This window comes from Balaenoptera physalus, assembly GCF_965194825.1.
Source record: "Balaenoptera physalus genome assembly, chromosome: 14".
Lineage (NCBI taxonomy): Eukaryota > Metazoa > Chordata > Mammalia > Artiodactyla > Balaenopteridae > Balaenoptera > Balaenoptera physalus.
The window spans coordinates 50,111,630-50,123,975 of record NC_138893.1 but is presented as its reverse complement, the minus strand read 5'-3'; the positions used below and the strand labels follow the sequence as shown (position 1 = coordinate 50,123,975).

The window sequence follows — 12,346 nt, the reverse complement described above, 5'->3', positions numbered from 1 at the left end:
TTATTGAGTACTTACTATGTGCCAGGTAATGGTCTAAGAATTTTCCATGAACCTTCACACCAGCCCAAACAGATAGGAACTATTATGGTCCCCGTTTTGCTGATGAGGCATAAAGAGGTTAAGTAACTTGCCCAAGGTCACACAGTTACAGTGAGATATAGCAGAACTGTTTTATTGGACTTTTAGAACATATCCTTCAAAAGGAGGAGGTATCCTGTGTCCTCCACAGCATTTTCCTGCTGTAGGCCCGGAACACAGATATTGCTAAATGTCCTCTGGGGACAGACTGTCCCCAGCTGAGAACCACTGGTCTAGAACAACATTAATCGAACCTAAGGAAAGCTACTTCTTGATTGTTTGTGCTAATGAATGAAAGAAAGGGGATAAACATAATCCAGAAGGGCAGAAAATGCAAAACTCTCATTTCTTTGTGCAGCAGAGATTGCTGGTTGCCTATTCCAACACCCATTAGAAGTGCATTTCTTCAACCTTTCTCCTCCAGCTCTATACCCCACCTGCCTTTGCACCCAAACTCTTTCCCTCCATTTCTGTCACTGGAGGCTAATCCTTCCATTTGGATTTCATTCTGTTTTTTCTCAGGACCTGACTCCATCATTATGCCCTCCTCTTTCTTTTATCTTCAACCTTTCTCTCTTTAATGGATCCTTTCTATCACCATTTAAATATGCTCAAGTCTCTCACTTCTTTTTATTCCCCAAGTTTTAATTTTGGAAATTTTCTTTAATTAATTAATTTATTTATTTTTAAATTTTTTATTTTTAATTCTTTTTGGCTGCATGGCGCAGTTTGCAGGATCTTATTTCCCTGACCAGGGATTGAACCAGGGCCCTCTGCAGTGAAAGTGCAGAATCCCAACCACTGGAGCGCCAGGGAATTCCCCATATTTAGTATTTTATTTTATTTTATTTTATTATTATTGGCTGTGTTGGGTCTTCGTTGCTGCACGCGGGCTTTCTCTAGTTGCAGTGAGCTGGGGCTCCTCTTTGTTGCAGTGCGTGGGCTTCTCATTGTGGTGGTTTCTCTTGTGGAGCATGGGCTCTAGGTGCGCAGGCTTCAGTAGTTGTGGCACGTGGGCTTTAGTAGTTGTGGCTCGTGGGGTCTAGAGCGCAGTCTCAGTAGTTGTGGCGCACGGGCTTAGGTGCTCTGCGGCATGTGGGATCTTCCTGGACCAGGGCTCAAACCCGTGTCCCCTGCATTGGCAGGCGGATTCTTAACCACTGTGCCACCAGGGAAGTCCCCAGAGAAGAATTTTAGAGTTTAAAAGATCTTAACCTCCCACCCAAACTGAACCCTCCTATACAATCCTGCCTCTATGTTTTCAGACAATATGGTCATCCTGCCTCTATGTTTCCTTTGTCAGGACAGCTCTGATTACTAGAAAGCTCTGAGTCTGAGTCCTATGTTATTACAGTGTGGTTCAGGGAGAATAGCACAGGCCTTGGAGTCAAGCAGATTTGGGTTACAATCCTGATGATGTAATTTGCTGTATGACTTGAGCAAGTTATCTCCTCTCAGTCTCACTTACTTCATCTGTAAATTAGGGATAATAGTACTTGTTTTTACAAAGTTACTCTATATTAGAGATTATGACTGTAAAATACCTAGCGTAGTGCCTGGCATAAAGAGCTAATAAAGTGACAGCTGTTATCATCATCATCATAATTATTATCCCACCCAGTGGTCCTAGTTTGCCCTATAGAGCTATATACATATGCATTTCAATACTTTCAAATACTTGAATTTAGTTGCCATGTTATTCCTAAGTGCTCTTTTTTCAGAGTAAGCATCCATCAATATTTTTTCTTTCAGTTATCTTGTCCTTGGCTACACTCCTGCATATGATGTTTATAGAACATGGTGCCCATAACTGAATAAAGTAGTCGAGGTGTGAGGACTTCCCTGGTGGTGCAGTGGTTAAGAATCCGCCTGCCAATGCAGGGGACACGGGTTTGAGCCCTGGTCCAGGAAGATCCCACATGCCTCGGAGCAACTAAGCCTGTGCGCCACAACTACTGAGCCTGTGCTCTAGAACCCGCAAGCCACAACTACTGAGCTCACGTGCCACAACTACTGAACCTGTGTGCCTAGGGCCCATGCTCTGCAACAAGAGAAACCACCGCAATGAGAAGCCTGTGCGCTGCAACAGAGTAGACCCTGCTCGCTGCAGCTAGAGAAAGCCTGCGCACAGCAATGAAGACCCGACGCAGCCAAAAATAAATTTATATAAAAAAATTAAATTAAACAAAACAAAACAAAAAACCCACAAAGTACTCCAGGTATGGTCTTAGTGCTTTAAAACAGAGTAAAACCATAAAACTCTATTCCCAGACACTAGTCTCTTCAAGCTGCCTAGGATTGCTTTAGCTTTTATGGCAAACTTGTCACATACTGCCTTAGTCCTATGAGAAGTTGCAGGTAGTTTTCATATGAATGAGTTTTGAGTCTTCATTTTGCAGTAGTGTAAAACTTTTTTTTTTTAATTCAAGAGTAAAACTTTATATTAACTTAAAGTCTATTACATATTAGGTATTGTGCTGAGTTCTGAGGACGTAGGGATGAGTAGGACAAAGTATCAACATACTAGAAATGTAAGCTCCACAAGACTGGGTCTATTGCGTTCACTACTGAATCCCGCCCATCTCTTGGCACGATGTCTGCACACGGTTATATGCTGTTTGTTGAATGAAAGAATGAATAAAATAGTTTACAATGGAAAATTTCCTTATAACCGAAAAGGTATTTCCTTAATTCACTTATTTTATAAACTCAGATATTTTGTACAGCATACCACTTTTAGCCCAACCCTAGTGTTTTTTCCACTTAGGTTAAACCGAATTTCCAAAATAAATTCGTACTGTCCTTTTTAAGGCCAAACTAAATACTTACATGCTTTATTTGCTGGATGGCCATTATATTCCACCATTAAAGGCCTTTTGCAAGTACCCATTTAATCCTTAATGCAGGGCTTACATCTCAGGGTTAGCAGTAGCGGCCATGGTTTCTGAGTGCTAAACACCCGAGAATTTCCTGAGCCGAGTTCTATTCGGCCCTGATTTACTGTGGATTAGAATAAGGTGACAGGCAGAAATGTGGGGCGATGACGTAGGAGGACCTTGAAATTCTGCATTAGTCTATGAGGTGCTGCCAGGCACCCATAGGCCAAACGCCTCTGGGTTGAAATCCGTCCCGCAGACGCCAGACATATGAATTTTGGGGGCGTCCAGTTCTCTACAACCACAGTTAGGGAGGCCCTAGGACCTCTGTCCTCTCACAGTTTTTTCCAGTATTTGGGCTACAGGTGAGGCACTGGTCGCCATCTTGATATCAATCGCCAGGCAAGCCGCCACTGGCGTCGCTCGGTAACCACGGAGACACCGATGCCCCTCCCGTTTCCCAGCCCTAGAAGCCGTAAACTACGATTCCCATACGCTGATTCTCTACTTGACTGCCCGTTGTCTAGATTCGGCTTGTCAGCCACCGCGACCCTACCGCAGTGAACCGCGGGAGTTGCAGTTCGCGTTGTGGCCTCATTTTTTGCGGCGGGAAGCCCCAGAACTACAAATCTCGTGAGCCAGCGGGCTCACGCACGCTCACGGAACAGCTGGTCCTCCCTGGCCCCCCTGCGGGTGCCTGAGAGGTAAGAGGGCGGGGAGAAGGAAGAGGAGGCGGGATCCGGGCGCTGCGTTGGTTGCGGCCTGGCACCAAGGGGGCGGCCCCGGCGGAGTGCGGACCCGGTGGCCGTTGGCGATTATGGACCCGGCCGAGGCGGTGCTGCAGGAAAAAGCGCTCAAGTTTATGGTGAGGAGAAATGTGCAGGCCGGGGAACGGTGGAGGCGGTGGCGTTGGCGGCGTCGCTCAGGCTCGGGTCTGGGCCGCCATCCCGCTGGAGGAGGGGGCAGCGGGACCCTGGGCCGAGGCCGGGGCCGGGGGCGGGGGCGGCTGAAGGGACGGGACGGGAGTTCCTGGGAGGTAGGAGGGGTTGCGGAGAGGACCCGGGGGTGGGGGCAGCAGCTCCGCCATCTTGTGGATGAGAGGCCAAGTGACAGCGGGAGCTTAATCGGGGAGGAGGCTCTGGGCGGCGCGCAGGGCCCTGGAGGGAAAGGGGCGTAGGGACAGTTACTGAAGAGCGGAGGAAGCTAGGAGGAGAGACGCCGTGAGGCCGCTGGCAGGGCCTTCCTTGTGTGAGGGTTACGGGTGAGGCCCGGGAGAAGAGGTGCATTCAGGAGTGAGGAAGGGGAGCGCGGGATAGTGGGAGGAAAGATATTGGGAGTGGGAGGTGGGTGGGAAACGGGCAGCGCTGGATGCAGCTGGATCTAAGGTTAGAGGAGAGAAAGACAGGGCTGGTGGGAGACATAGATTTGTAGAGTTAGGTGGGAGAGATAGCCTTCGCCTTCAGGGTACAATCCCAGCTTGGCCAAACTAATGTTGACAAACTCTGGAAAGGACTAGGCCTTACTTAGGAAGAAAAGGACTGGGGATGGGGGTCTAGCGCTATGATGACAGTCTCTGGGAAAGGAAGGGGGTTGACTAGGAACCAGAATTACAAGTATCAGGAAAGGGGGTACATCCTCTAGTTTGAAAGGAGAAGACAGGAGAGGTTCATTGGTTAGGGAAACCTAGGTACAGGAGATTAGGGGCAAAATTAATAACTAATAGGGTAAAACAAAACTTAGTGCTAAATTGTAGAGATAGTAAAATGAGGGGACCGGGTGCTGTACTACTTTCTGGGAAAGGAAAGGCCATGGAGAATCCAAAGACCCATAAGAAGTGATAAGATCAATGGAGAAATTCAGGAGATAAAAAGGGGAATGCAGGTAGTGAGGAATGGCAGATGTCAGGATTGGTAGTTATGAGTTTTAGGTTGAAGCACAGTATGAACTTGGATTGGATTTTGTGGATGTGTTTAAATCCTTTGGAATCTAGTTCTTTAACTTTGAATCATGCTTTTCTGTTTTTGATATGTGTATGTTTGGCAAATTTGTAGAGTCTGATATTTGATGCTTTTAATCTGATGCTTCATTTGTATATCCTAGATGTAAAACCAGACTTTGTGGTTACAGAATGATGGGATGCATAGACTTACTTCTGTCTTAGCAGGTGGCCATAGAGACATTGATAGTATTTGCAGTCTAGTTTTGCTTTTTCCAGAAGTAATTGTAACCTGTCACTCCAAATCTTATTTCTTTTGTCAGTTATTTTGTGTCTTTGCCTGAGATACCCAAACAAATTTAAACAAACTTGGACACTAACCTAATTGAATTTAGGCTTTAAACTGCCCCATTTACAAGAATACCTTTTCAGAGACTGGTCAAATTTACTACAACTTTACTTACTTTGTATTAGTGCTTTCAAAAACACCTAACTAAAGTTCAAGTGTATCTTTAACAAAATTCTTTTAGGCCTGAAGAAGGTTCTTGAGTTTCTGCCCAATGTTGAAATTCTAAAATATTAAGAAGAGGCTTTGAAATTTTTTTGGACTTTAGAAGTGAGAGGAAGTTGCTTTGTATCTACAGCCAGCTTCTAGATTTGAGTCAGAAAAGTGGCAGTTGCTTATTTTTGTTTTCCTGCTTAGAGATTGACTCAATCCTGATCTTGACATGTGTTAGGTTTATGGAATAATGTGGTTTAAAGATCATAAAGAGACATTGTGAGATCATCTTCTTTACTCCCCATTAGACCTCAGCCTAGGAACATTTTCAACCAATTGATCTCTGCTTGGTACCAGTGAGTTGTTTTGATAATGGTCTCCTGATTGAGTTAAAGTTGAGCTAGAGATGGCCATGTAGTAGTTTGCAGCTTTTGGGACGCCACACATTATTAAATGTTGAGTCAGTTTCTAAAGGGAGAAACCAATTCTTCAGTTTTACAATAGTTACTTTCATTTTTGACTTTGCCTGCTATTGTGGCTGCTGTTTGAGAAAAGGCCAACTGGAAGAGGGTCACCAAGAATGACACCTTAATAACTGAAACAGAATGGAGAGTTAGAGATTTGGTATTCTTTTTCAGCTCAGTAACAGTCTTATTATGAATCTGAGTAAGTCACAACTTGCCTTTGGTCCCATGTACCCTGTTATAACATGTCTGTTTCCTTAGTCAGTTGAGATAGGAAGATATTTTATTTGTGTTTGCACCTAGTAATTAGTGCACAGTACACATGGAAGGACTATCCTTTTAATCAAATTGAAGTTATTGATAGTATTTGGCTTTATTTTGTCCTTATCCCTTCCCTCATTTGTGAGTTGTGAATGATAATTTTTATACCGATGCCTGATTTCCAGTTTAAGAAAATGTAAAATTTGTTTAAAATAGCAACATGAAATGGATATTCTCTTTCATGAATTTTTCTCATTATTATATTGACGTAGTACTTTGATTAGAAATTTTATAATAAAATCTTATCAATGAGACTGCTAATTCAGATTTGACCATAATTCACACATGGTCTAGACTTAAAGTTTACCTTTGGATTTTTGTGATATATCTATATCTGTCTATCCTTCTATATCATATCTGTCTCTCTATATGACAAGTGGAGGGATGAATTTGAAGGGTTTTTAAAATATTTATTTATTTATTTGTTTTTGGCTGCTTTGGGTCTTCATTGCTGCTCACGGGCTTTCTCTAGTTGTGGCGAGCGGGGGCTACTCTCCGTTGTGGTGCACGGGCTTCTCATTGCAGTGGCTTCTCGTTGTGGAACACAGGCTCTGGGTACACGGGCTTCAGTCGTTGTGACACACGGGCTCAGTAGTTGTGGCTCGTGGGCTCTAGAGCGCAGGCTCAGTAGTTGTGGCACACGGGCTTAGTTGCTCCGTGGCATGTGGGATCTTCACGGGGCAGGGCTCGAACTCGTGTACCCTGCATTGGCAGGCAGATTCTTAACCACTGCACCACCAGGGAAGTCCCTGAAGTCCCAGGATCTTAGAACTGGGAAAATTTGACACATGCATGAAATAATTTTAGGACATATAAAATAGTTTTTTAAAGAATTGAAAGATAAGTGAAAGTGTAAAGGGTAACTTGCTGTGTAACAAACATAAATCTGTGGTTGACTGATGCATTTTCTGTTTCACTTGGTGTTGGCTGGGGTACCAGCATGGCTGGAATGTTCAAAATGGCCACATTCTGTCATGGCTGGCGGCCACTGGCTGAAAGTTCAGCTAACAGTAAGGCCTTCTGTCCTCCTTTATGTGGGTCTCCTTTCTCCACATGGCCTTTCGATTTCCTTAAAGCATGATGCCTGGGTTCTAAGAAGGAGCATTCCAGGAGATAGGAAATAGAAACCAGTCAGCCAATTCTCTTAAGTCCTAGGTTTGGAAGTTGAGAATGTTGCCATTGGTCAAAGACAGTCAAGGCCAGCCCAGAGTCAGGGGGAGGGAAAGTAATCTCTACCTGTAGACAAGAAGAGAGGCATGCATAAACAGAGAGAAATTGCTGGGGGCCATGCCCTTTTGAGACTGGCTACCACAGATGCTATTCTAATTGGATGCTCAGGATAAAAATACAAATGGGATCAGCCAGATTTGTGGGTAATAACACTAGGAATGCTTTGGAGGCATCTCTTTTTCGAGGTTAACTTCTTAAGGAACTAACATGATCTCCTGCATGACTTGTCTTAATAATGTTACTGTAGAGATAATACTGGATGAATTGATAGGATTCAGGAACTTTTCTTTTTTGCCTGAGAACCATATGTATCTAAAAGCAAGAAACTGCATTTTACAATAAGTACTCAGATTTTTCACTATGATGGGCTTTTCTTTAAATCAGTGAGATTGATTACCAGCTGGTTGGATGGACATTTGAAACTAGTTCTTAGTTTGTCAGCATTTCTATATATCTGTTATCTGTTCTCATTTAAATTAGCCTTCAGTTTCTTTTCTGAATACTCTTATATAGGTATTGGGGTATGGAATTACAAATTAATGATAATTCTCTGTGCTCATTTTCTTGATTCATGTTTGTAATGTACATAATAAATTATTGGAAGTGAATTATTAGATGTGGAGTAAAAATTCTTCTACTTTGAAAGATTGCCAGAAATTTATTGCTAAATTAGAAAATGAACTTTCAAAGGAGACTACTTGTTATTCTATATTTTTTGTGTATTGTTTAAATCCTAAAAGAAAATAACAGGTTAAGAATTTTTTTCTCTTTCTAAAGGGAGGTGGTACATTATGTAAGATCTTGATCATGTGTAGATAAAATTATTTGTGGTAAATGGCATTACAATTAAAAAAAGGAATGAGAATGAAGAAAGGAAAAAGGACCTTTGTGGTATTAAAATATTTTAAAATACCATGTGCTTTCTAGCAATATTTTAATACAGCATGAAGGTGCTTTCTAAATGTATATAATAAGAATTCACTGTGGATAAAGTAGAAAATATTTACCAATGTTTAACAACTTGGTCACTATAAAGAAAACTGCTTTCTTTCTTAATAAATCAATCCCAGCATCCTAACATCGGCAGTGGAGGAGGGGAAAATCTCTATGGGAAAGGTCCACGTGATCTTACCATTTCAACTAGTATTCCATAAGATTCACCTTCTACTGGGGGAATCTCTGGATAATTCCCTTTAGATTTCTGAAGCCTGATTGAAACAGAGCTAGAACATTTTACAGAAGACTCAGAGATAACAGAGGAATAGATACTGAGAGTAATTTTGAACTAAGAATATGATTTGTTCTCTGGGGCACTACAATCATAGTTCCTGGATTGCCTTTGTGGCTAGGGTGAGGATGGGGAGCAGGGGACCAAAAGCCACAGAGCTGGGAGAGAATTCCTGCCTGCTTAAGGTGAACGTTTTGAGTTGGAACTTCCTTCTGAGGTCTTGCTCCTTTCTGAGATTTGGCTCTCCCTTCAGGGTATACTTGCCTTCCTATTCCCAGGCTTGTGACTGACCTGACCTGACTCTGTCTGTGTCAAGAATAGGATAACCACAGTAGAAATGGGAGGGTTGTGTTTGTTTTTCTTTGGTTTTTTTTTTTTTAATATGATCAGCCATGAATAGCTAATATGTATTTACTTAGTGTTTACTGTTTGCTATTATAAATTCTTTACATATACTATTATTTCATTTAGTCCTCCCAATAATCCTGTAAGATAGATTCAGTACTATTGTTACTCCCATTTTCAGATGAGGAAACTGATTCCAGAGAGGTTAAGTAACTTGCACAAAGTCTCTCTGCTTAGCAAGAAGCCTGAGATCAAACCCAGGCAGTCTGACTTGAGACCCTCACTTGCACTGTGTTTCATCCTTGAAGAGCAGAGAAACAGTGGAATATGATGGCACATTTCTTTGCTGGTCTGATGGGCCGGAGTGGAGAGTTAGTGTCCAGACTTACATGTAGATTTCTGATCATTTGAAACGAAGGAAACGAAGTTGTCACAGTATCATTGTATCAATTGGCTATTGCTGAGTAATAAAGACCCACAAAATGTCATGGCAATACAATGATAGTTATTTATTCTCATGAATATGTGGATTTGCTGAATATTGGATGACATAGACTGAATTTTGTTGGGTCACTCTGGATTTGGCTGCTCACTCAGGACTGTTCCACATATTATTCTGGGACTCAGACTGTAGAGGCAATGACTTCCCAGGCAGAGCTGTCCTCATAGCTGTAGAGCAAGAGAGCAAGCCCAGTTGTTCAAGTGCCTTTCAATCGTTGGTTGTATTATACCTGCTGATATTCCGTTAACCAAAGTAAATCACATGGTCAAGTCAAGAGGTGGGAGAGTATACTCTGCCCATAGAAGGAGTGGAAGAGAGAGCAACTTGCACAATAATTTACTATAGTAATAATAATCTAATATACTTGATTTATAGAAGAATGATAAAATGCTTACTATTACAACTATTGTGCTTTCTTTCTGCTCTCCCTTGTTGGCACTATTCTGACTAGCACCTTCACATTTTGGTTACTGAACAACACCTATTGGTTGGATACTTCCAGAATCACAATTTAATACAGCAGGTGTCTTTGTATTATGTCATGTAGAAAAAAAAAAAGTGTAAAGAAATAATCAGAATCTTGACTTTAATCCACAGTGATGCCCTGGAAAGTTCATCAATATCACAATTCTATTTTTCTGTACTTGGGAAGGATAAGGTTGATGTCACTGAGTAGCATTTGTAACAGAATTTGAACTGTAACAGAATTTGAATCAAGGTCATACATAATGCCCTAACAACTCCCTTGGTATTACATTCAGAGCTCTTAAGCCCCTTCCCTGAACCTAAACTTAAGGCTGCAACGATATTTTCTGATGTCTGGGGGACTTTTAGGCTTTCACTGAAAAGTCGTGGAAACAGAATTGTAGCACGTGGATAATGTTTTTTGCAGCACGGATACGTAAATCCTTGTACTTCTTAGGAAGTACTACACTAAACTGTTAATGTGTTTTTTTGTGAGATGTTGGATTTTGGGTAATATTTCAAAATATTTGGCAACTGAAGATGTATTAGGAAACACAAAAAAAGCATCACTTAGGTGATTTTTCTTTTCTATATATTCCTTAATGTTTTCTACATTTTTGACAGTGAATATGTATTGTTTTTAATCAGAAAAATTAAAATTTAATATATTTAATGTATACATTTATAAAACAAGTACCCCAAATGAAGACCTGCACTTGATCATGGACTACAGTGTAGCAAGTGTACTGGCCAGTGGTGGCTTGAATAGACACCTCACTCTGAGCTCATTTTCTTAACTGAAAAGTCTTAACTGTTAGTCTTACCTAGTTAAGAAGGGTCTCTCTTTCTCTCTCCCCCCCCCCCCCAGTTCATTTTAAATTGTAAATTGCCATGTATAATGTGTTAATTGATAAATTATGCTACTTAAACTCCTATATGTATCCAAGGTTTTCATTGGAAATTTAGAACTCTATGGTCCTAAATTGTGCTGGAGCACTGCATTTTCCTGTTAAGTAGTACTTGACAAAATGAGTGAGTTGACAACTGAAAACGAAGCATGCAGTGTGATTTGATAAAAATATAAACATAAACCAAGTGCAAAACATTATGTTACATGTGGAGGGAGGTGGTTATGGGGGCAGGAGGGGATGAAGACACAAAGTTAAGTATTATAAAACTTCTGTCTTCTCTAGAACTTCACAGTCTGTTGAGAAGATAAGCATTTATAAATATCTCTTAAGGCACACTTTGATAAGTGCCATAATAGAGGCACAAAGTGCTATAGAAGTTAAGGGAGGGGAAATTAGTTTTAACCGGAAAGATCTTTGGAAGGTTTGAAGAAGAGAGCTTCATATTGGTCTTGTGGAATAGATAGATTTTGACAGACTTGTTTCTGAAGTGGGCAGTTCCAGGAAGAGGGAGTAGTTTGGGTAGAGGCCAGAAGATCAGGAGATGGCCAGCACAGTGTGAGTAGATATGTATTATTTGAACATAAGGTGAATAGCAGACAAGAAGGAAAAGATAGATTGGGAGCCTAGGGAGTTTGGATTGAATCCAGTTTGTATTTAAGAATAATATTCTAGTGTACTTGGTATGTGTCTATATAAGCTTTTATTGAAGTAAAATAAGTATACTTTTTAAAGAAATCATAAGTATACAGCTCATTGAATGTTTACCCAGTGGTCACTTCTGTGTAACAATTATCTAATACCTGTAGATTAGTTTTTGCCTTTACTGGTATTTAACTTCACATAAATGGAATCACTCCAGTATATATTCTCTAGTGTCTGGCATCTTTTGTCCCACATAAGAAGATTCATTCAGGTTGCTGTGTTAGGTGTAGTATGTTCATTTTTATTGCTGTGCAGTATTCCACTATGTGAATATAGTTCAAATTTTTAGCCATTTTATTGTTGATGGACGTTTGGGTTATTTCCAGTTTAGGGTTACTGTGAATTGTGCTTTTATGAATAATCTTGTACGTGTCTTTTCTTGTACGTATGTACATATTTCTGTTGGGTATATACCTAGGAGTGGAATTGCTGGGTCATAGGGTATGATAAATGTTTAGCTTTAGTAGAGTCTATGAATTTTTTCCATTTCATACTTTCTACAGCACCATATGAGAGTTCCAGTTGCTGTACATTCTTGTAACATTTACTTGCTACTGTCTTTTTTCACTTCAGCCATACTAGTGGGTGAATGGTATTATCTGACTGTTTTAATTTGCATTTCCTTAATGACTGCTGTAATCAAGCACCTAAAAAGATTATTGAGGTTTTTGGCTTTTTTAGGTTTACTGGCTGTTTAGATATCCTCTTTTTTGAACTGTCTATTCAGGCCTTGGTCATTTTTTTTTTTTATTGGATTGTCTGCCTTTTTCTTATTGATCTATTCCCTAT

The 12,346-nt window shown here is 40.9% G+C and overlaps 1 protein-coding gene across 12 annotated transcripts in view; it reads left to right on the top strand.

Annotated features, from left to right (window-relative positions):
* The first annotated feature begins 3,546 nt into the window (after positions 1 to 3,546).
* BTRC (beta-transducin repeat containing E3 ubiquitin protein ligase) overlaps positions 3,547 to 12,346 on the top strand; it is a 182,516-nt gene continuing 173,716 nt past the window's right edge. For 6 of the 12 annotated variants that reach the window (XM_082425201.1, XM_082425198.1, XM_082425190.1 and 3 more), the window contains exon 1: positions 3,665 to 3,819. In XM_082425201.1, the coding sequence (XP_082281327.1) occupies positions 3,772 to 3,819 (48 nt within the window). In that variant the 5' untranslated portion in view covers positions 3,665 to 3,771. Of the gene's footprint in view, positions 3,820 to 4,062; positions 4,235 to 12,346 lie in introns of those variants that run through there. The other 6 variants (XM_082425202.1, XM_082425197.1, XM_082425192.1 and 3 more) reach the window with 6 other exon arrangements.